General features: G+C 46.3%; 1 protein-coding gene across 2 annotated transcripts in view; it reads left to right on the top strand.

Moving 5' to 3' along the window:
* Rgs9 (regulator of G protein signaling 9) overlaps nt 1-23,360 on the top strand; it is a 72,514-nt gene that overhangs the window by 29,589 nt on the left and 19,565 nt on the right. The window contains exons 9-13 of one of the 2 annotated variants that reach the window (XM_059272026.1): nt 7,899-7,961; nt 15,827-15,856; nt 16,845-16,906; nt 17,708-17,821; nt 19,352-19,467. In XM_059272026.1, coding sequence (XP_059128009.1) covers nt 7,899-7,961; nt 15,827-15,856; nt 16,845-16,906; nt 17,708-17,821; nt 19,352-19,467 — 385 coding nt within the window. Of the gene's footprint in view, nt 1-7,898; nt 7,971-15,826; nt 15,857-16,844; nt 16,907-17,707; nt 17,822-19,351; nt 19,468-23,360 lie in introns of both variants that reach the window. The other variant, XM_059272027.1, reaches the window with a different exon arrangement.

Raw genomic sequence — 23,360 nt, 5'->3', positions numbered from 1 at the left:
CTGGAATGATAGGAGGATGGAAGGGTGGAGCAGGCTTTCTAGCTTCTTATTGCTTGGAGCGCCTTGCTTCTTTGGCATTGGGACTTCCTTTTCATTTTATGTGTCTGAATGTTTTGCCTCCATGTGTGAATGAGCACCAGGTGCATGCCTGGTGCTCTTGGAGGTCAGAAGAGGGTGTCGGATCCTCTGGTACTGGAGTTGCAGATGTTTCTGAGCACCTGTGGTGCTGGAAATGGATCTGGGTCCTCTGCAAGAGCAGCCAGTGTTCTTAACCACTGAGCCATCTCTCTAATCCTACTTTGGGACTTCTAATGGCTCCAAGAGATAGTCTGTCCATAATGGATGTAACTTGTCCCGTCCCGGTATTAGGAAGTGGCAGTCTCCTTCCCTAGCATTCCACTAGAGTTATCTCTGCTGCCTCAGTTTCCTCCAGTGTCAAGTCCATATGCTTTCCCCTCAGGGTGACAGAAAGTGGGAGAGGTGACAGAGATTTAAGAAAGTGAAGCATTCAGAAACAATGTCCTTTCTCCTCCTCTTTTATTGACCTTGCCTCCTGAAATGACCAGACATGCTCAGAACAGGAAGCGAATCATGTCAGGGATGGTGCTAAAACCTGACATCAATCCATCAGAGTCTGGCTATTTACTTACCTTTGCATATTTCCAACAGATTTTTCTTAAGCTGTTGCCACTGTGGTACGTGGTTTGGATGTTGCGTGGCTGAAGTGAACGTTCTGGGCTTGATTCCCAAGTAGCTTATTTGGTTTATCTTTGTCTCAGGGGAAAGCCACATTTTAGGTGCCTGACACAGGTTCCTGGGGGTTGGTTGTGGGTGACGGAGCTCAGAGTGCTGGGGCCTCAGTGCTTCCCCATTGGAAGCTTTGGAGTGAGGGGGTTCTGTGCACTTGACATTGCTCACGTGTTCTAGAAGCAGCTTGCTGAGGATGAGGGGCAATGGCCAGTTTGCACTTGCTGTCCGAGATAGCCCTGTGTCCTGTGTCACCAAAACCGAGAGAACTCTGCTCCTTTCATCGTGGACAATGCTTCCCCCTTGTCTGTCCGGAGACTCCATGATAGGAGAAGGTCACTATGGCTGCAGCCCTTACAAAGTACTGGTCAGGTTGCTCAATGAGCTGCACAGGACCCCTCCCCCCACCTTGGTCCCCTTACCCAGAAGGCCAGAGGAAAGAAATACATAACAGACCACTCAGATCCTCCTTATTTTTCCTGGTGTAAGCTCTCAGCCTCCTCAGGGTAAGCCAGATACATGAGTACATATGATGTGGTATCTGCATGACTTTGTCCCTTCCTCCGGTCTCTGTCAACATGATACCATCTTTCCTCCATCACCTCCTTCACTTACCATATTTTCACTACTAATACTACCATTACCACAACCATCACCATCATCACCACCGCCACCACCATCACTACTACCATCACATACATCATCGCCATCACCGTCACCATCACCATCATCATCACACACATCACCATCATCACCACCACCACCACCATCACACACATTACTGCCATCACCACCACCATCACCACTACCATCACCCATATCATTACCACCACCATTACCACCACTGCCTCCAGCATCAGCACCACATTATCATTATTATCACCACCACCACCACCACCCTTGCTATCATCAACACACCAGATCTGAGTTGAAAATTCACGTCTCACTAAGCATTCTGCTTTCATTTCTTTATTTACTCTTTGCAGTCCTGTGTGGAAAGCAGTGTTATTCCCCTTTGACTGATAAACAAACTGAGGCTCAGGGATGCTGTCATTTGTCCACCTACACATCTCCTATGTGCTAGAGGATCTGAATTCACCACACACTTAGTTAACTATGCAGCCCTCTCTCTTGGTCCCTATGCTCCTTTCGCCTCCAGTGACAATGTCACTTGATGTCCTTGTGTATTTTAGTTTGTTTCCAACCTTCTGAGTCACCGATGCTCCGTAAACATAAACATTTGTGTTCAAACAAGCCTGGCTACTTTGTTAGCACGGGGGACCCTAGTTTAGAGTGAAGCTTTGAAAGGCTTGGGGCAGCCTGAAAATACAGAGGACAGGGCTGGCGAGATGGCTCAGAGGTTAAGAGCTCTGGTTGCTCTTCCAGAGGTCCTGAGTTCAATTCCCAGCAACCACATGGTGGCTCACAACGATCTATAATGGGATCTGATGCCCTTTTCTGGCATAAAGTTGTACATGCAGATAGAGCCTCATATACATAAAAGAGGTAAATAAATCTTTCTAAAAATGCTGAGGACACAAAACTGCTCCTTCTGTCTGGTCCCCCTCACTGTTGGCCTCCTCAGCTGAAACCCAGCTAACATCAGGAATGAAGCAGGACTGTATGTGGGTCTGCTGTGGGTCTGCTGTCCCTGACTCTCTAGAACACTCTTCACCTCTTGCTGGCCAGCACAGGGAAGATGATGTTCTGTTTAAGGAACACCTCTGCCTGGAATAGAGCAATCTGTCTGAGAAGCTTAGGGAGCCCTGGAGCCCACAGACTGCCAGACTGTCTCCAGGAGACCTAAACAAACCCTCAGCGCAGTGGGAAAAGAGCCAGCCACAGCAAGCCAAGCATTTGGCTCTGTGGATGCTGAGCACGAGCTCTGTGGACTCACTGTGGCCACCTGTTAGATTAGAGTGTGACGTGGCCACAGCTACCAGATAATCTGTTTACTTGTTCATTTGTCTGTTTCTTTTTTTTTCTTTTCTTTCCAATTCTTTGTATGCTTACATTGTGCATATGTGTGTGTGTGTGTGTGTGTGTGTGTGTGTGTGTGTGTGTGTGTGTGTTGTATATGTTTGCTGTTTGCAGGCGTGGGGGCACATGTGTGTATGTGTGCATGTAGATGCCTGGGGTTGACATCAGATTCACCCTCAGTTGCTTTTCCACCTCATTTGCTGAGGCATGTGTCAAATCCAGAGTTCACTCATCCAGCTTGCTCTAGGGATCCCCTCTCTGTCTTCTAAGGCTGGAACTGTAGGCTGGCTGACATACCCATCCATCACTTATGTGGATCTGGAGTCTGAACTCTAGACCTGGGTGCTCAGCAGGAGCTTTCGCCACTGAGGCATCTCCCCAGCCCCTCACTTGTCTCTTTCTTAATCCTTCAATTCCTTACTGGGCCTTGACTACCAGGAAAGGAGTGTTGGGCATGTAATACCAGCTAGACATCACTAAGTCCATACTGTATACCTGTGAAGAAAGGGCACAGTCTGATGCCGTATCCAGAAAAGCATCCTTAGCAGAAGGTGAGATCAGACATGGGTGCAAACACAGATCTGAGCATGATACACACAGTATAAATGAACACAGGGGGAAATGGCTTCCCCACGTAGCTAAGGATGATTTTGAACTCCTACTCCACTACCTTACCCAATTTATGTGTTGCTAGGGATGGAACCCAGGGCTTCACGTATGCTAGGCAAGCACTCTGCCAGCTGAGCTACACCCTGAGCCTGAGACATGATTTCTTGAACAAACTGTCTTGAGGTTTCCTTTCATCTTCACTGGGCCACTTGGGCACCATCAGTGACTCAGTGTCTTCTGAGGGTACAGTCCATTACTCGGGCCTGGCTTTCTGGAAAGGCTCTTTTGTGGCCTTGTGTTCTAAGGCAAGCTGTCACGTGAATAAACATTCAACTAAACAGTCTTCATTACAGCCACATACATAGATACCGACAGAGAAAGTAACCACTCTCCATTTCCTGCTGAGGTTGAGCTAACTGCCCCATATTGGAGAGTGGCAAAATAATTTAAGGTATATCCGGGGTGATGGGACATTGTGAAACAATTAAAATGCTATGGTCAAAGACCATTCATTAACCTAGGAAATAGTCTGACATATAGTGTTGTATCACAAAACAGTATGGGACACTTGATAGATGCTGGTGGCCATTAAAAAAAAACAGTGTAACTTTTAGATGTTTATTTTATGTTAGTTGTTCTTGAGGCAATGGGGATATTTGGCTTATGAACTGGGATAGTTCATGATCTCAAGGAACTTACTGTAGGACAGTGAAGGAAACAATGACTAAAACTTTATACAAATGAATGAGTGATGTACAGAGTGCCAGGCAAGCTTGCAGAAGGAAGGAATCCTGCATCAGACCAGGCGCCAGGGGATACCTCCCCATGGAAGTGACCTCCAAGCCGAGCTGTGCTTGGAACAGACCTCTCTAACTCTTCAATCTAAAGCCATCTCCTCATCTCAGCCTCATCTTTCTTCCTCTCTTTCCTTGTTTTACTGTATATAAAGCAATGTAGTGTTTTGTTTATCCTCTCTGACCCATGAGCCAAAAGGATCTGAGGCTCTGGAGGAAGAGAGTGTTGGCCCGTGGAGGAGAATTAGAGAGTGGTCATGAGTGACTGGTAGAAGGCTCTTGTCCTGGTGCCATCCTGGAATGCTGATTCCTGTTGATGTCACTGTCAGACGACCAGGCAGTTAGCAAATTGCCTCTTTTGTTTATGCCCAAGGGATGTAATTGAGACGTCACACCCGGTGCTCACAGCTCCTTCCATCGAAGGAGGGAAGGAGGCTTGTGGCTCACACGTCTCTGGAGACATGTGGAGACCCCAGGGCAGAAGGCGTCTGCTGGCAGCACCTCAGTTGGTTGCCTTGATTTATTGCACATTGACAACGGGCTCTGGATAATCTTCAATTAAGTACCCAGCCATGGACCAGAGTGTGTATCTACAGTTGCTCTGGTGGTCATTGCAGTAGGATAAAGACTATACCAACCGCCTGATAGATGAATGAATAAATGAATGAATGAATGAACCAACCAACCTGGGAGGCCCTTACTTGTAAACATTTGGGAGAGTTTGGACAAGACAGTAGTTGGGGTTACAGCCTCTTCAACTGGGACTTAAGGGGCTGCTGCCCACGGAGAGGCCAAGATGAGGGCACAGCCAGAGGATGGTGTCTGTCTGTCTGGTAGAGCTGGTGAGGAAGTCTACAGGGCTGGAGGAAGGTGGTGAGCATGAACTGGAGAGCATGGCAGAACAATAAAGCCCAGATGTGGCCATGAGTCTGGGCAGCAGAGGCAGCCTTGGAGCTGGTTTCAACTATGCACTTAATACTACCGAGCCCCAGGCCGCCTAGCTTCTGTAGTCTGTGGGGCCAGCTAAACAGCCATCTCAAGCCTGGAGCAGATGACCCCATGAAGCTGCTGAGGTGGCTAGTGCCTGTGAAAGGAGCTGGACAATGACTGTAGGTCACTGTGGGGGTGGGCTCCAAGTGTGCAGTGAGCAGGTATGAATCTGTGTAAACGTGTATGTGTACATGAGTATGGATATGTAAGTTGAGAGGGTGTGTAGGTGTGTTAGACAAAACACTGTGGAAGTCTGCCTGTATGTGAAATCCGTCTTCAGTTACGCTGGTCGGGGTTTCTCTGTAGCAGATGTAGGGGAAATCTCTGGAGCCCGTTTTAGGTGAAAGCATTAGTCTGTCTGGTGGCCACATCCTTCCCTTCTCCTTCATATGAGGTTGGATCCTCTCGAGAGCTGTTCAGGACATCTGTGTTGTCTTCTTGTGACATTTATCATAATTGTCACTTATCTTGTTGTGACTACTAAGGGATTTCCCCTTCCCCAAGACTAAAAATGCCTCCCTGCATCTTCTGGGGGGCGGTCCCCAAACCTGGAGTCTCAGGTCATACTCACTAGCCTCTCAAGATTTAGCCCAGGGTCTAGCGCATAGGTGGTATTGATCAGGGCCCACAGGTAACAGTTAGGGTGAGGGTGGGAGCTCTCTCTAGTTCCTCACCTTCCTCTCATACACTTTCTGTTTCTCTTTTCACCTCTTCCTTGTATAGTCTGTAGGCCCAGTATTTGCCTCTTTGGTAGCCTGCTGAGCTAGGATGTCATATTTAGTGAGCTGAATACAAGGTATCCATTTTTTTAAATGATTCACATTGTGTGTATGAGTGCATGCACACACACACACACACACACACACACACACACACACACGCACACACTTGCCACAGAAGAGGCAGAGAGGTCAGAGGACAGTATTTGGAGCTGAGTTTCTCCTTCTACCTTGTTTTGAGGCATGGTCTCTCTTTCTGTAGCTGTGTTGAGTACTCTGGGCTTGCTGGCCTGTGAGCTTCTGGCTGATTCTCCTGTATCTGCCCCCATCTCGCTGGAGGAAGGCTGTGATTACAGATGTGCACCACACCATCTGGCTTTCCACATGTGTTCTAGGGATTGAACTCAGGTTTTCAGACTTGTGTTGCAAGCACTTTTACCCACTCAGCCACTTCCCTGCCTTAGCAACAATTATTTTATATAAAATAGTTTATATCAGAACTTACTTTCTATCAAAATCTATTTTATGTTTTTAATGTAAATATATAATAAGTGTAAAACTATTGGAGCTAGGCATGGTGACATGAGCCTGTAAGCTCGGGCTGAGGAGGAGAATTGTGAGTTCTAGACTGATTTGGGGTGCATTGTGAGTTCAAGGCAAACCTGGTACATAAAGACTCTGTTCCCCATGCTCCAAAACCAAAACCAAAACCCCAAAAAACAACCACCAAGCAGTTTATATCTCAACTCCTCCAAAACGGTTGGGACCTAAATTATTTGTGTTTTTCTGAAGTTAACCAGATGTCCGAGATTTTAATCTAGCAGCCTTACTGCTGACTGAAAATGTTTTCAATCCTGCTGATGGGACCAGATCTGGTGGTGAGAGAGCCTTTTCCCTGCCGCATGAAGTCAGCCTCATTAATAAAATGTGCCGACACTTGCCTGTACAGAAGGAAGTGAAAAACCTCAATTGCTGGCTTCGAGTGGATGAGAGAGGCCAAGTGAGACAGGGTGCCGGCCGGGGGTTAACCAGAGGAAGTGGGAACTGACAATGATTGCTGACGCAGGTTTGGTTATACCTTCGCATGCATGGCCGTAATCAAGTCCAGGCCCTCGTGCAGTGATAACTACTCTCTGTTGATGGTATCGTACTCCATCTTGCTAAATCCTACAAGTGTCTGTCAGGTAGGAGGCATTACCTCTACTTCTCAGGCACCTGGGCCAGTGAATACAGGGAGAAGTACATCTTCTAGGACAGTGCTTCTCAACCTTCCTAACGCTGCAACCCTTTAGTCTAATTCCTCATGTTGTGGTGACCCCCAACCATAACATTATTTTCGTTGCTATTTCAGAACTGTAATCTTGATACTGTTATGAGTCATCATGTAAATATCTGTGTTTTCCATTGGTCTTAGGTGACCCTGTGAAAGGGTTGTTTGACCCTGCCATGTGTTGAGAACCTTTGTTCTAGATGTTTGGCACACCTGGGAAAGAGCAAAATCAGGGCTGGGAAGACTAAAACACTACGTGCTTCCTTCTAACCCAGCCCAGGCAGCAACTGCGGGGTGTGGTGAAGGAGACCCACAGGAGGAATCAGGAGTCCATGTATCAATTGCAGTGAAGTCTTAACGAGTTTCAGTGCCATCCATCCATCCATCCATCATCTATGCCATCTGTCATCTATCCATCCATCTATCCATCTATCTGTCCACAATGTATCCCATCTGTCATCTATCCACCCATCTATCTGTTTTCCTGTGGTGATGGAAAGGCATTCATCTGTCCCTCCCTCCCTCCTTTCTTCCCTCCCTCCCTCTCTCTCCCTTCTTCTCCTTCTCCCTTCCTCCCCCTTCCCACTATGTTGCGTGCTGAGTGTCTGTAGTAGCAGACCAAATAGCCTTCTCATTTGGGGGTTGATGCACCCTCACATTTCCTTGTGGGCTAGACCACTAGCCCGTCTCAGCTTTGTCTTTCAGTTGGCAGCTTGGCCAAGATCCAAAGTTGATCAGAAACTAGAGACTCTTCCTGTGGCGAATCTTATATTGTTTTCTTCCGTTCAGCCTGGAATGAACAATGTGCTGGACTATGGCCTGGACCGAGTGACCAATCCAAATGAAGTTAAGGTAAACCAGGTATGTCTGGTGCGTTCTGGGCAGGGTCTGGGTGAGGTTCTGAGGTTGGGAAGGTATCCACACGTCTATCTGTGTCTGTGAGGCAATGTTATGTCTCCTTGGAGATTGCTGCTGATATCAGGGTCTGATATATGGCTCTGTGGCATCAGGGTCAGGGGAAGAGGCGGCCATTGCAAGGGTCCTGGGTAGAAAGAGAGTGGTCACAGTGAATGACTGAAGAATGTAGAGCAGGCCACATGATGGCTGAGTCATTTCACACTTTGAAAATCGAATAAGATTTTCAACCCAGTGTGTCATTGTTGAGGCTTGGCTTCAGGCATGAGAGGGGACCTGGAAGGGTGTGTCTGGATGGGAGGAAAATGGAAGTGGAAATGGGCAGAAAAGAGCAGGATGCAGCTGGTAAAGCAGCACGGTGGTGTGTGGAGAGGGACTTAGAGTCTCCAGAGAGCATCACCGGGGGGCATTGTTAGGACTCTTGTCCAAAATGCCCCTTCCTTGATACATTTAGGGCACATCAGCCAGCTTTCAGATGCCATTCTTCCAGCAGTCTCTTCCACGTTTTCTTGTCAGATAGCAGATCACTGCCAAGGTCTTGTAGGCTCAGTTGCTATGGAGACAGAATCATCGAGTAAAGTACAGAACCCGGGTGGGAGAGTTTTGTTTTTTTTTTTTAATGGATAATGTACTGCTCTGGAAACCTCTCTCCTGTGGAGGAGGGGGAGGAGGAAGCAGTGAGCACGTCACTGGCTCTCACGTGGGTGGGACTGACTGAGGCTCAGCTGTGTGTATGTGGGGTGTGGGGAGACGAGACAGGACCTCCATGTGGTCTGTTTTGGAGAGTGGCCATGGAGCTGTGCTCTGTCATTGTAGATGCCATGGTTGGATGACTTCTGGGGAGGGTGGCCAATAGGCCTTCTCGCTAAGGAAGCATCTTCATGCCCCCTGGCCACCCAGAAACAGAGGCCAGACTGGATGCGTAGCAGACGGGCTTGTGGCGGTGCATTCTGCCTGGACTGTGTACTCACCTCTCTCCCTCTGTCTGTCTCTCTCACCAGCTCTCTTTCTCCTGTGTGTGCACACTGACCATTGTGGAGCAGTAAGAAGAAACACCGTACAAGCTGTCCTTCCCTCTCCAGCAGCACAATACCCACCAAATCCGCTGTGCAGGGAGGGGCTGAGGCTGGGGATGAGTGTTATGGCAGTGTAGCTCATGACCAGGTGACCCTGTTCTCCCCTTTTTCCTGCACTGAGAGGAGAGGGTCACAGAGAGCTTGGAGCATCTTCCATGAGGCCTTAGGAAGGCAGAGGTTTGCTATTTGTCTCAGTTCAGAGAGCTCACCGTGAAGAACAGGGTCATTTCCGAGAACGGGGAAATTTTCAACATCTGTTTCCCCTCAAGAGAGGCAAAAGCCCATTGAGCGTGAGAATGGAGGCTCTAGGCTGGCAGGTGTCCAGGGCCTGGGGTAGCCAGCTTCTTCAGACGATGGCCACTGGTTGGTAAGGCTGCCCAACCCTGGGAGGATCGGGGCTGGGCTGGGAGCCAGGCCTAGTACATGTAATTTCTTTTCAGTTCCTATACCTTGAGGGCATCCAAAAGGTCAAGTGCATATGTCTCCCCACTTCCCTCTTCCATTCCAAAGAACATTTGGCTCTCCAATGAGAACCCTGGGTAGAGACTGGGCACGAGTCTACCTGTGAGCCCTGTGGTGCTCTAGACTGACTCTTCTGCCTCATTTCCTCTTCCACCCCAGGAGGGGTTACACTGCCATCTAGTGCTGCTCATGACAGGGTCACACGGTTGCCCAGTGATGAGAGGCAACACAATGCTAAGAGAGCTAGGCTCTAGGAAAGAACCCAGCTCTTCCACTTTTGGCCAGGCGTCTGGGCCATTCAGAACTAGAGTCTCATTATCTATAAAATGCACCTAACATAGTTCTTTAGGAAATTAAGCAGGATCATTTATAGAAGTGTCTAGAACAATATACAACATATGAGATACTCTAAGAATAGGTGTTATTCATATCATAACATGTCACTGTATTGTGAAGGAGATGGGTTCTGGGGCCTCATCTTTGCCTATGTCTTTGCTATTATTCTGTTTAGTTTCAGTTAAGTTTTAAAGTCAGCTTACAAAGTGATGGGCTTTATTATGACACTTTCACACACACACACACACACACACACACACACACACACACGCACGTTCTTGATTCTCTTTTTCTGAAGAAATTTTTCAGAAAATTGATTCTCTTTTTCTGAAGCATTTTTATTCTGCACTGGGCCCTGCAAGTTGTGAGTGGCTGGTCCTGTCCCTGTCTCTCCCTGCTCAGGAAGTATCGGGCAGACAAGCGTCTGCTCGGACGGTCCCGGCCTCAGATCCCGACTCCCCGACAGCTGCCTGCTCTCTCTTTTTCTGTACTCTGTCCTGTCAGTTTTGGTTTCTGGAGTTCCCTGTTTGCAGCTCCTGCCTCTCTCTCTGCTCTCAATGCCTGGCCCATGTCTACACCGTCTTCCCAGCCAGTGGGACACGTTTCTTCTGTCTGTAGACTCCTACCAGGCTGCCTCATCCTCTGCTCTCTGCTTGGCTGTCTTCTGCTGCTCTCTCTTCTGTCTGGCAGGGATCCCCGGGCTTCTCAGGCATAGCTCAGACCCCTCTAGCCTCTCCTGACAATTGTCCCCAGCCCCGAGGGCCATGAGATGTGTAAACAAGTCATGTTGCTATTTGGGAAACCCCACAAGAAGAAGATAACAAGTTGTTAGAATTTCAGGAATGGAGAGCAGTCAGATTCCCCAGGCAGAATATTCTCAGTGTGGGGAAGGGTATTCCTTTCAGTGGGAGTATAGAGATGGCGTCACTCCAGAAGAGCCCACGTCCAAGAGAAGAGTGGGTATGTGTGTGAATTCCAGGGTTAAAAAAAGAGTTTGCCTCGTCCTGTTCTGTCACCAGGTGGTTTTCTCTGAACTACGTAGTGTGTGTGGGTGTGTATATTTTTAATAACTTTAGCATGATGTTTTTTGTGACCTTTTGGCTAAATAATAATAATATTGATAGTAGGTTTGCAAGATTTAGCAAACAAAAAACCCACATAGTTCCTAGTTAAATTTGAATTTTGGATAAACAGTGATATGTCTTTCAGTATAACTATGTTCTGACTATTGCCTGGAACAGTATTTTATCTTATAATGAGAGCTGACACCACACCCTGCATGTCATATTTTAGCAACAGTAATGTTAATCCCTAATTAATGACCATTATATATTGAGTCTCTGCCTGTATTATTCCACTAAGCCCCCATTTTTCTTTTATAAATGAGAAACCAAAGGCTTCGAGATGCCAAAGACTGGTCCAAGATCATATAGATTTTTAACTTTTGTCTAGACCCAAAGCCCATATGCTTCTCTGAGTCATCCCCATCTCACAGGTCAGATTGTCACTCTACCCTTTAGGAAAGTCTGGAACCTTTTCCCTGCACTGTCTCATTCTGCCCACATTTCATTATGCATATGTCTCAGTATGCACAGAGGATACTTGTGTGCCATTCCTGAGGTAACTAATCCTGTGGACAGGTGTGGGTAGAGCTAGAATTAAAGGCTGAGATGCTCATGGATGAGCCAAGATAGAAATGAGGATGTCTGGATTCAACTGGATCCTATCACAGGCTGAGCATCCCCAACTCAAAATTCTCCCAAGTCTGAAACTTAGAGCGCTAACATGATGCCACAGTGGAAAAGCTTACATTGTGAAACTTTGAGCTGGACATAGTGGTACACGCTTTTAATCCCAGCACCCTGTGAGTTTGAGGCCAGCCTGGTTTATGTAGCAAGTTCTGGGCCAACCAGGGTTATATCACGAGACCTGTCTCAAAACACAAAATTTATGCACAAAATTGTAGAAAAAATCTTATAAAATTATACTTAGGTTATGTATAGAGGGTATAGATGAAGTATAAATTGATTTTCTGGTTAGACTTGGGTTCCATCCCCAAAATTCTTCATCAGGTATGGGTAAATTTCCAAAAATCTGAAAAAAAATCTGAAATTAGAAGTGCTTATAGTTCGCATTATTTGGAGTATGCAGTCCCTACCCTGTGTTAGAGTGCACAGTGAAGGTGGGACCCCAGAAAATTACTGGTAATTCTAGGAACAAAGAAAAACAAAAACAAAAAACCCACAAGAAACCACACCAGAGGCCTCATTCTGAAAAGATAGTAAAAGCAAAGAAAGTAAATGGAATGTAAAAGTAATTAAAATTCTGAATATGGAGATAGTGGCCCCACAGGCCAATGCGTGAAGCCACAGGGAGATCAGCAGCGGTAGAAATGAAGAAGCGTGTGCATGTGGCTGTCGCCTCCACCAACAGCTCCCTGTGGGGCCTGGAGAATGACAGGACAGCCAGAGTCCTGCTCCTCTCTTCTGCGTTTGTGTGCCGAGGACCCCTGAGCCCCAGGGCTGGCTGTGGGGTGATAGATGGTGGGAAGTTTGATGTGGGTCCTAGGTTCTCTGAAGAGGGTGTCTAAGATACTGACTGCTGAGTGTAGACCTAGCTGTGCCTTGGTCTTTACATCGTTAGTGTGATGAATTGTGTTTTCTGTCCTTACATCTCATCTCATGGTCGGGGCTTTTGTTCTCTTTGTTTCATTTATAAATGAAAAAGTTGGACAGCCATTCCGTTCTTCAGCATTCTTAGCTCAAGGCAAAGGCCGTGGTGAAGAGAGCAGGCGAGGTGGAGAGAGGCAGTCGGCCCACGTTTCTCATGGCGCACTCCTCAGCCTTGCATATTGCAGAGATGGTTTTGAATTTTGGCCAATGATTGGCCCCACGCTACTGGGACAGGTATTAATACCAGCAACCGTCCAGAGCCTTGGTCTCCTCAGCACAAAATCAGTCATAAGATCTTTCTCCTTTAAGTATTGTAATAGTTCATAGAAGTGTAGATTGCTTTGCATCTGCAGAGGGGGTAGCCACTGTGCAGGAATCCAGCTCGTCTTTTAGCAAAGTCCTACATCATTAGTAATCCACCTCAGCAAAACTCTAACAGACGCATTGGTTTATACTAGATTGGAATGCAAGTCTACTGTGGTCCCAGGGTCCCTTTCTATCTAAAGCACATGTCTTCTAAAGCAAAGCCCTGTGGAGAGAGAATGGGAACAAGAACAAATGTGTTTGATGTGATTGCCAATACTCTAGATCAGTAGTTTTCAACCTGTGGGTCGAAGGACCCTTTCAGAATGACCCTTTCACAGGGGTCACATATCAGATATTTACATTACAACTCATGACAGTAGCAAAATTGCAGTTTATGGTTGGGGGTCACAACAAAATGAGGAACTGTATTAAAGGGTCACAGTGTCAGGAAGGTTGAGAATCGCTGCTCTAGAGTGTTTGCTGAACGTCTGCAGATTTTTAGGAGGAAGTTTATGAAGTCTTTATCTTTACCTAAGCACAGCAAAGTAAGTCATTCTTGATTTGGTGTTTGTCAAGGATCTACCCTGCCTTAGGCAGGGACCTAGAGGAAGCAGCTGTGCTCTGATGGTGTAAAATAGTCATGTAAATAAAACTTGTGATGATCTCTGAAAGAGAAGGTCAGATGTGGGAGTTCAAAACTGAGAGATCTACCTAACCTTTACTTGAGATAACTGCCTCCCACCTTGCACTGCCCCAGGAACAATCCAAGGATTTCCTGTGAAAAAGCAATGATCTAAAAGCAATCCAATGAGGCAAAACGATAGCCTGTGTGAATGAGAGAGGAGGGCTGTGCTCTTGACCTTCCATATTGGGCTCTGGGAGCTCCTGTACCTCTGAGCCGATAGTGTGACCCTATGCCTAATGAGGATTTGATTTAATTCAGCAGCATCAACATCAGGCAGCCAGGAATTATGAGGATCAGTTTGCAGGATTAGAGTTGGCACCAACAGCCCTTGGACATAACCACATGTAAGAAAAGCAAGACTGGGATTCCCACAGTGCCCAACCTCAAAGGATTGCATGGGGCAGAAAGGTGGATCCAAGATAGCCTGTTCCTGTGAATTGCAGACTGGGGGATTCAGCTGGAGATTGATCTGAACGTCTGAGGAGCTTCTAAGGGCCTAAATGAGAAGCCTGTCATGGATCCATCCTTCTCTGTATTTACTCAGTCCAGAGATGCCCTGTGGCCGATCCCCTGCATGAACTTGAACTTGCCTTGATAGCTTCCATAAGGGCATAGGGCCCAATGTGGTCTCCCCATATTACAGCCCAGCTCTAAGACTCGGCCATGTGTTTTATTATTTTTTTTAAATTGTGTGCTTTGTTTTTCAGAAACACGGCTATGTTATCTTTTTCAGTTTGTGGTGTCAGTCAAATTGTTGTGAATGCCTGAGAGTGAATCACAATTCATTCAAAACTCTTCCTAGTGAGAAAAACAAATGGTCAAGGTCCATGCTGGTTTCTCCATCTTCGTCCATCCTTCTATGTCTTAGTGAGAGGTGGCTTCCCTTTATTAACAGTGTCTGTCTGTCTATCTGTCTATCTGTCTGTCTGTCTGTCTATATCTATCTATCTATCTATCTATCTATCTATCTATCTATCTATCTATCTATCTATCGTGTGCGTGTAGATGCATACTTTCCAGGGTGTCTTAGGGTTTCTATTGTTGCGATAACACACCATGACCAAAAGTGACGTGGGGAGGAAAGGATATATTTTAGCTTATAACTCTCAGGTCACAGTCCGTCACTGAGGGGAGTCGAGGCAGGAACTCACGGCTAGAATGTGGAGGTAGGAACTGAAGCAGAAGCCATGGAGGAATGCTTGCTTCTGTGGCTTGCTTAGCCTACTTTCTTTTCTTTTTTTTCCCCCAAGACAGGGTTTCTCTGTGTAGTTTTGGTGCCTGTCCTGGATCTCGCTCTGTAGACCAGGCTGGCCTCGAACTCATAGAGATCCGCGATCTGCCTGCCTCTGCCTCCTGAGTCCTGTGTACCACTGCCACCTAGCTTTTTTTTTTTTTTTTTTTTTGTTTAGCCTGCTTTCTTATACACCCTAGGGCCACCACACAAAGGGTGGCCCAGCTCACAATGGGCTGGGCCCGCCCACATCAATCATTAATCAAGAAAACGTCCCACAGGCTTGTCTACAAGGCTTACCAATCTTAGAGACACGTTTTCTCAGTTGTGGTCCCCCCTTCAGATAACTCTAGCTTGTGTCAAGTTGACAAATCAACTAACCAACCAGGGCACGTGGCATATATGTAGAGGTCAGAGGACAGCTTCATGGAGTCGGTTCTGTCCTTCCCTCTTTGTATGGGTCCTAGGGGTCAACCTCAGGTTGTCGGTCTTGGGACGGTCAGTACTGTATCTCCTGAGCCGTCTTCTTAGCACAAGTTCCCCCGTTATCTCCCACTTTTCAGCTGTTTCTATAGACACAATGGGAGAGCAAGGTCAGCCCCAAATGTGGTCCTTAATTCACATTGGTTTTTAGGAATGAAGATATTACAAACTTTATAAAGTTATATTCCTTCCCTTGGCCACCCATCTCTAGTGGTTTTATGGAGGAGGGTGGAGGTGGTAGATGAGGAGATCCTACTTTTTTTTTTATGGTTTTTTGAGACAGGGTTTCTCTGTGTAGCTTTTTGGAACCTGTCCTAGAACTCACTCTGTAGACCAGGCTGGCCTCGAACTCACTGAGATCCGTCTGCCTCTGCCTCCAGAGTGCTGGGATTAAAGGCGTGTGCCACCATGACCAGCTGAGATCCTACTTTTTAAGTACGAGAAGAAGGGCAGTTTTCTCATGAAGAGTGTTTTTTGTTTTTTCAAATGGACATTTGAACTGTATGGATTTAATGGCACCAATTTAATGGGTTTTCTTCTTTGTTTTACAGAAACAAACGATCACTGCTGTCAGAAAAGAGGTAATTAGTCTCCCAGTTCCAGTGTTGCTTGATTTTAAAATCTTCTAAACAAATTATCTGTACTTTGGCTTATGCTCCACACTCAATAATGAAATGAAATCCATGTGTAATGTTCAGACAGTTGTTTCCAAATTAATGGACAGCAAAGGATCCTTGGGAAGGTGGGAACGGGGCAAATGCCAAGTCTCGGGATGTGAAATGTCCCTTGAAGCCACACCTCTGAGGGATGATCAGAGAAGACTGTGGGGTTGAAGGCTGTGGTGTCTGAATCCCTAAGCTGGACCCTGCTCTCACAAATCCGTTTGGAATCTGGCCAGGGCTACCCACTTTGGCCCGTCTCTGCCGGGCTTAAGCATGTATCTCCCTGTCTCACGTCAGTCAGTACTCCTTAGGACATTTTTTCCAGATGTTGACTTTTCTCAGCTGATACATGATGGGTTAAGGAAAATACTAGCTAGGAGTTTGAGGTGTGGGCCCGAGCCCTGTTGTCACTGAGGCGGCTGACGTGAAGGGGTAGAGTACACTGTCGATGTGGATAAATGGCCTGTGTTCTTGGATCCGTGTGTAACGTCATGGTTAATGGTACTGAAGGGTGGGGAGTTGGAGATTATTTTAGTCACTTTTCTCATTCCTATGACAGAGCACCCAACGAAAGCAGCTTAGGGAAGGCAGAGACACAGCCCAGCATGGGTGTGGGGGGTCACAGCAGCAAGAGCTTGAAGCAGCTGGTCACCTGGCATCCACAGTCAAGACACAGAGAGATGAATGTGGCTGCCCAGCTAACTTCTTTCTTTTCCTTCATCCTGAACCCCAGCAAGCCCATGGCAAGGTGCTGTTCACCTCTAGGGACCTTCCCATCTCCATCCAGTCTAGAAACCCCCTCAGAGACTTACCCAGTGGATGGTTTCCCAGTTGATTCCAGATCCTGTCAGGGTGACAGTCACAATTAATAGCCACAGACCTCTTCTAACAGCTGTATCTCTTCCAGATCATGTATTACCAACAGGCCTTAATGAGGTCCACGGTGAAGTCTTCAGTGTCCCTTGGAGGGTATGTCCCTGATTTGTTGGTCTTGCTAAAGCTTGAGCAACAGGTGTGCAAGAGATTGTCTGCTTAAGTCAGACATGACAAGCCATGGGCAGAATGACTTTGGGTTCCAACGAACCATGTTTTGTCAGTGCCTACTTCCAGTATTAGGCTAGGGGTTAGGCTCTTATAAAAATCTTCAAATGGCTTTCACATCTTCCCAAATTCATAGTTTTAAACAGTGTGACATTGTCCCTGAAAGCATGTCCGTGGCCATGGGCAGAGTTGTGGCAGGAACCCAGGGTTCTTCCTCACACACAGCTAAGACGTCAGGAAATGCATTAACTCAGAAGGTCCCACTTCAGGACCCACTGAGGTCCAAAGGGTTTGGGTAGAGAACTGACATTCCCAAGCACAGGCATTATCCTGCCAGAGGTGGAATCCAGAGGGTCCCTGGCCTTGGCTCATCTGTGGTAATTGCAGCTTCCAAGGTGGCCACCAAGACACGGACAAACTGAGTCAGCTTTGGAATGTAAAATCTTCTGATGACATGTGAGGAGGCTATGTTTGGACTGGGGACAGAAAATTGACATGGGGACTGGACTGGGAGAAAACAACATTGCTTCTGAAATATAATAGAACAGATCTTTCCAAATAGCTGCATGTCCCAGGAGCTGTTGGACATTTTTTTGAGAAGGCAGTAACAAGCCTCCTTATTAACTAAATCAATACCAGAAGAGGGCAAGCTGGACAAGTATCCTGTGCAGTTAGTTGTCTGGTCTCCTGGGTTGCGTTTCTAGGAACCCTTTTCTGTCTGCTTTTCAGAATTGTCAAGTATAGTGAACAGTTCTCGTCCAATGATGCCATCATGTCGGGCTGCCTCCCAAGTAACCCTTGGATAACAGATGATACCCAGTTCTGGGATTTAAATGCCAAACTGTATGTACTTCAAATGTTGGAAACTTTAACAAATCTGTTTATTGTGTGTGTGTGGTGTGCTTGCATGTGTGTGGGAGTGTTTCTATGTGTGGGATACATGTGTTCACGTGTATGGAGGCCTTAAGTTGACTTCAGGTGTCTTTCTTGACCCAACATCTATTCTTTATTTATTGGGGCACAGTCTCTCACTGAACCCTGAGCTCTCCAATTTTGACTACTCTAGCTCTCCAGCTTTCCCTGGGGATCTCATCTCTGTCTCTGAAGAGAGGCCATTACAGGTGGTACCTACCTGCCTGATTTTTACCTGGGTTCTGGAGATCCAGACTCTGGTCTTCACACTTACACAGGGAGCCATCTTCCCAGCCCAAAATGTACTTCCTTTTTAGGATGGGTTGTAGTTCAATTTATAGAATGCCTAGAATTCCCAAAGCCTTGGGTTCAACTCACACACAATATAAACCAGGCCTGATGGTACACGCCTGTAATCCCAGCGCTTGAGAGGCAGGAGGATCCGACATTCAAGGTTCCTAAACTACATAGCAAGTTTGAAGGCAACCTGGTATACATGAGGCCCTGTCTCAATTTTTTTTCCATTTTGAGTTATAATTCATATGTCATACAATTTATCCATTTAGAGCATACAATTAAAATTTTGTTATATTGACAGAGTAATGTAATCACTACTACAATTGTTTTTAAAGAAATTTATGCCCTTTATCTGTCACCTCCATCCCTCCCACCCACCACCCACCCCCACCCCCCGCAAAATCATCTTCTCTCAAGCACCTCCCTAGATCATCACTAGTCAATCTGTTTTCAGATTATCTGTATTCTCCTATTCTATTTATTTTCTGTAGATGAACTCATAGGCTGTAGGGTCTTTCATTGGGCACTTTTCACTCCACGCTAGATTTTCGAAGTTTATCTAGGTTGTAACATGAATCAGCATTTTGTTTCAGCTACGGATAAATGATGTTCCTTGTGTGAATATGTTACATGCACACCCATTTGTCTGCTAAAGGACATTTGGGCTTTTCTAGCTTTGTAGCTATCATGAAAAACACTGTCACAAACATTCATGTGGTTCAGGGTGAAAGGGAAGCTTGGTGAGTGACAAGTGCCTGGCTGTCGGCTGTGGCCACAGCATCTCTTTCCAGTATATCCCTGGAATTCTATCCTTGCTTGAAGATGGCAGCCTGATCCTTCACAGATTGTCTGTAGGCTGAGTTCTTGGCCCCTGAAGGTTTTGGGCACAGGGTTCCACAGGGGGGCCCTCCCTCAGCTCTGGGAGGCCACGTTTTGGGTGTGACCTCCAGGGGACCTGTTGGAGGCTGCATCTTCCTGGCAAGTGGCCACTTGGGTTGTGTGTGTCTATGCCGAGGTTGAAGGGTAGAGAGCAGGGGGAGACTTTGGCTAAGGACCTCATGAAGGCTGGTGGAGGCTGACACTTGTCACTTACACCCAGGCCAGCGATGAGCACAGCCCCTGTCTCCCAAGGAGTGTTGCATTTACCAGTCATCATCCTTGCAGGGTGGAAGTCCCGACCAAGATGCGGGTGGAGCGATGGGCCTTCAACTTCAGTGAGCTGATTCGAGACCCCAAGGGTCGGCAGAGCTTCCAGTACTTTCTCAAGAAGGAATTCAGTGGTGAGTTCTCATTTCTTTCCTTCCTTTCGTCCCTCCTCCTCCTTCTTCCCAACTTACAGGATTTCATGTGGCCCAGGCTAGCCTTGAATTCTCTATATAGCTGAAGATGACCTTGAACTCTTGACTCTCCTGACTACCTCCCAAGTGCGGGGATTACAGGCATGAGACACTCTGCTTGATTTTCTAGAGTCCTGAGACTCGAAGAGTCCTGAGACTCGAAGGTCCCGAGGCCTTGGCACCTGCTAGGTCAGCAGATCAACTAAGCTGCCCCTCCAGCCTGAGCCTTTTTTTCTGTAAATTTTAGTTTTGAAGCAACTTTAATTTAATGTTTAATTTAATGTCCAGCCTAGGGTTTTAGGAGTTTCCTGGTGCGTGTTTCCATACCTGGTTAAGCCTTTTAAACAGGCCTTTTTGCTTTTCCAGGTGTAAGAGTCCTACCTGGGCCTAGGACCATTCCTTTTCCATAGGCTCAGAAGGACCCTGCAGTCTGGGGGTAAATCACAACTCTAAAATCTGCGTTGGTCTCATTCACAATTCCCAGGGATCCATCCCTTCTTGTCCCCCATTTCGTTGCTCAGAGTTCCTCTAATCCACTTCCTGACCTGTGGCCCTCTACCCTCTCCTAAGCACAGCCTCAGGGGTCGGGAAGCTGAGTGGGCCGGCTTCCCCAGCTTCTCTGCCAGCCCTACCTACTGCCTTTCCCTCAGAAGTTCTGCCGATTCAACCCAACCATTGGTTTTTTTTTAAGATTTATTTTATTTTTACTTTATACGTATGGATGTTTTGCCAACACTGTGTATCATGTGCATGAAGTGCTCAAAGACGCCAGAAGGGGCGTCATGTTTCACCAGAACTGGAGTTACAGAGGGTTTTGAGCTGCCGTGTGGGTGCAGGAAATTGAACCCGGGTCCTCTGGTAGAGCAGTAGTGCCCAGCCATCTCCTAGTCCTGCAGATATTCTTTAAACTCTGTTTACCTGGACCCAGCCCAGGGATGCCTTTTTTAATTGGATTGAGTCGTAATCCTTGTGGTCTAGAAAGTTCTGTAGGTGATTGGAGACATGGAGTATAACCTGCCCTGGTTTCTTCCAGGCCTTCTGAGGGTGTGGACTTTAGTGGAGGTCCGTCTCAGAGTGTCTCATCCACTGAGAAACATCTGGGAACACGATGAGGCCAGATTAGAAACAATTACACGTTTAATCCTTTGCCACCTTTGCTGAAATATTGGCTTTTATGGGATTCATTTGTCTGTTTATGGAGTCCCACCTCTGGGGAGCTTCTTGATTGGGTTTGCGACTCCAGGGATCATTACCCCAACGCAGCTGGTCTGTGGACCTGCTCCTTAAGCAAATCATACTGGACCTGCCTTTAGTCTGGATGACGGCCCTACACAGAGCATTGCATTAGAACATGGGTCGCTGTAAATCATTCTCTCTAATCAAGCCTAATTGCATAATGTAATAACTCCCAGAAAAGAGCGGAAAAGAGTGTGCCTAGCGCCCGGTGACTAAGTGGAAATGGTGTCATCTAGTGGCCAATATATAAACTGCATAGTAAGCTTCACCCACCCAGTCTTTTGGAATAGCAAACATTCAAAAATTTTTCCTTACATTTTTGAAACCATATTATTGACAGTCTCCTCAGGAGATTCATAAGGATTAATGTATGAACTAGGATTAAAAACCATCTTATTTAATTAAAAACTTAAAATTTAGGCATGACCAACCGTGAAATTCATCCCCTTCAATTTTAAAATGTTGTTTCAATTTCATGTAACTCAGGCTGACCTCAAATCACTGTGTAGCTGAGGATGACCCTAATGATGTCCAAATCCTCCTGCCTCTGTCTCCCAAGTGTTCGCATTTTTTTTTTTTTTTTTTTTTTTTTTTTTTTTTTTTTTTTGAGGCAGCAGGTCTCTGTGTAGCCCAGCCTGGCCTCAAATTCATGATCCTCCTGCCTTGGCCTCTGAAGTGTTGGAATTATGTTCCCCACAACCCTGAGCTCAATTCAGTGGTCTTGTTTTTTTGGTTTTTTTTTTTTTTTTTTTTTTTTTTTATATGTTCACTGAACTGCACAACTGTCAACACTAGTCAATCTAGAACAGTTTGGAGAGAAACACCCTACCCACCGAGAGTAATTTCCTGTTCTCTCTCCCCAGCTCACCACCCTCTGCTCTCCTTCAGTCCATATCAATTTGGGTATTCTGCTTGCTTTTAGGATGGGGTCCTACAATATAGGACCCTTCCTTACTTAGCATTCTACACACTGCTTTACTGCTGCAACAGATCCCACTGTATGACCATATCACAACTTCATCCTCCATCACTTCATGGGGATTTGAGGTGGTTTTTTTTTTTTTGGTTTTTCGAGACAGGGTTTCCCTGTGTAGCTTTGCGCCTTTCCTGGAACTCACTTGGTAGCCCAGGCTGGCCTCAAACTCACAGAGATCCGCCTGGCTCTGCCTCCCAAGTGCTAGGATTAAAGGCGTGCACCACCACCGCCCGGCTGAGGTGGTTTTTTAAAAAAGATTTATTCAACCTAAAAATGTTATGAATATGAATGTTGTGCCTGCAAATATGTATGTGCTCCATGTGAATGCCTGGTATTCACAGAGGCCAGAAGAGGGTATCAGATCCCCTAGAACTGGAGTTACAGATGATTGTGAACTGCCATGTGGGTGCTAGGAATCAAACCTAGGTCTTTTTTGAAAGAGAAAAAAAAAAGCTCTTAACTGCAGAACCGTCTCTTCAACTCTTGACTTTAATTGTATTGACCTTTGGGTTTATGAATATTGCAATGAACGTTCCTATCTGTATATTAATGTGTTTAATTACTATTTTAAAACGAGTATGTACATGCATTTCCTATGAATGTGAGCACACATGTATGTGTGGGTGCTTATACACATGTCTGCCCTTGAGAGTGGAGACCTGAGAGGTTGACCTCAGGAGTCTTCCTTGATCTCTCTCCATGTTATTCATCAAGGCAGGGACTCTCCCCTGAACCCAGGTCTCATCGATATGGCTAACCTGGCTGTCCTGCTGTCTCTACACCCCAATGATGGGAGGACAGGCAGGCTGCCGTGGCCACCCAGACTTAGGTGGGCTCTGGAGATCCAAACCCCATTTCTCACCTTTCTAAGACAGGTGCTTTATAGACTGAGCTATTTTACCAACTCTTCACCTAAATTTTTTCTTGAGAAAAATATATAGCATAAAATTTACCATTTTAACAACCTAAGTGCACAGTTTAGTAAATAATAAGTGTATCCACATTTCCTGAACCTTTTCATTATCCCAGGCTGAAACTGTGTACTTATGAAATACTAACTTTCCATCTTCCCACCACTATTGTACTGCATGTCGCTGTGAGATTGACTGTCCTAGGTACCTCATGCAAGTGTAATCACAGAATTAGTCCCTTTGTGTCTGGCCTATTTCACATGACCTCTGTCTTAGTTGCTGTTCTATTGCTGTGAAGAGACACCATGACCACAGCAACTCTTATAAAAAGAAAACATTTAATTGGGGCTGGCTTACAGTTCAGAGGGTTAGTCCATTGTCATCATGGTGGGAAGCATGGTGGCACACAGGCAGACGTGGTGCTGGAGAAGGAGCTGAGAGTTTGACATCTGGATCCGCAGGCAGCAGGAAGAGAGAGAGAAAGACTCTGAACTTGGAATGAAACCTTAAAGCCCCCACCCCCCAGGGATGTTTTTGCTCTGACAAGGCTAGGCCTCCTAATCCTTTCAAATGGTGCCACTCCCTAGGGCCATTTTCATTCAGGCACCACAGGGTCTTCAAGGTTCATTCATGTAACATCATGTTCTAGTTTTCTTTCTGTTGCTGTGATGAAAACCACCACCAAAAGCAACTTGGGGAGGAAAGGGTTTATT

Source organism: Peromyscus eremicus, chromosome 8a, assembly GCF_949786415.1.
Source record: "Peromyscus eremicus chromosome 8a, PerEre_H2_v1, whole genome shotgun sequence".
Taxonomy (NCBI): domain Eukaryota; kingdom Metazoa; phylum Chordata; class Mammalia; order Rodentia; family Cricetidae; genus Peromyscus; species Peromyscus eremicus.
The sequence above is the reverse complement of the archived record's forward strand: the minus strand, read 5'-3'. Positions and strand labels throughout refer to the sequence as shown.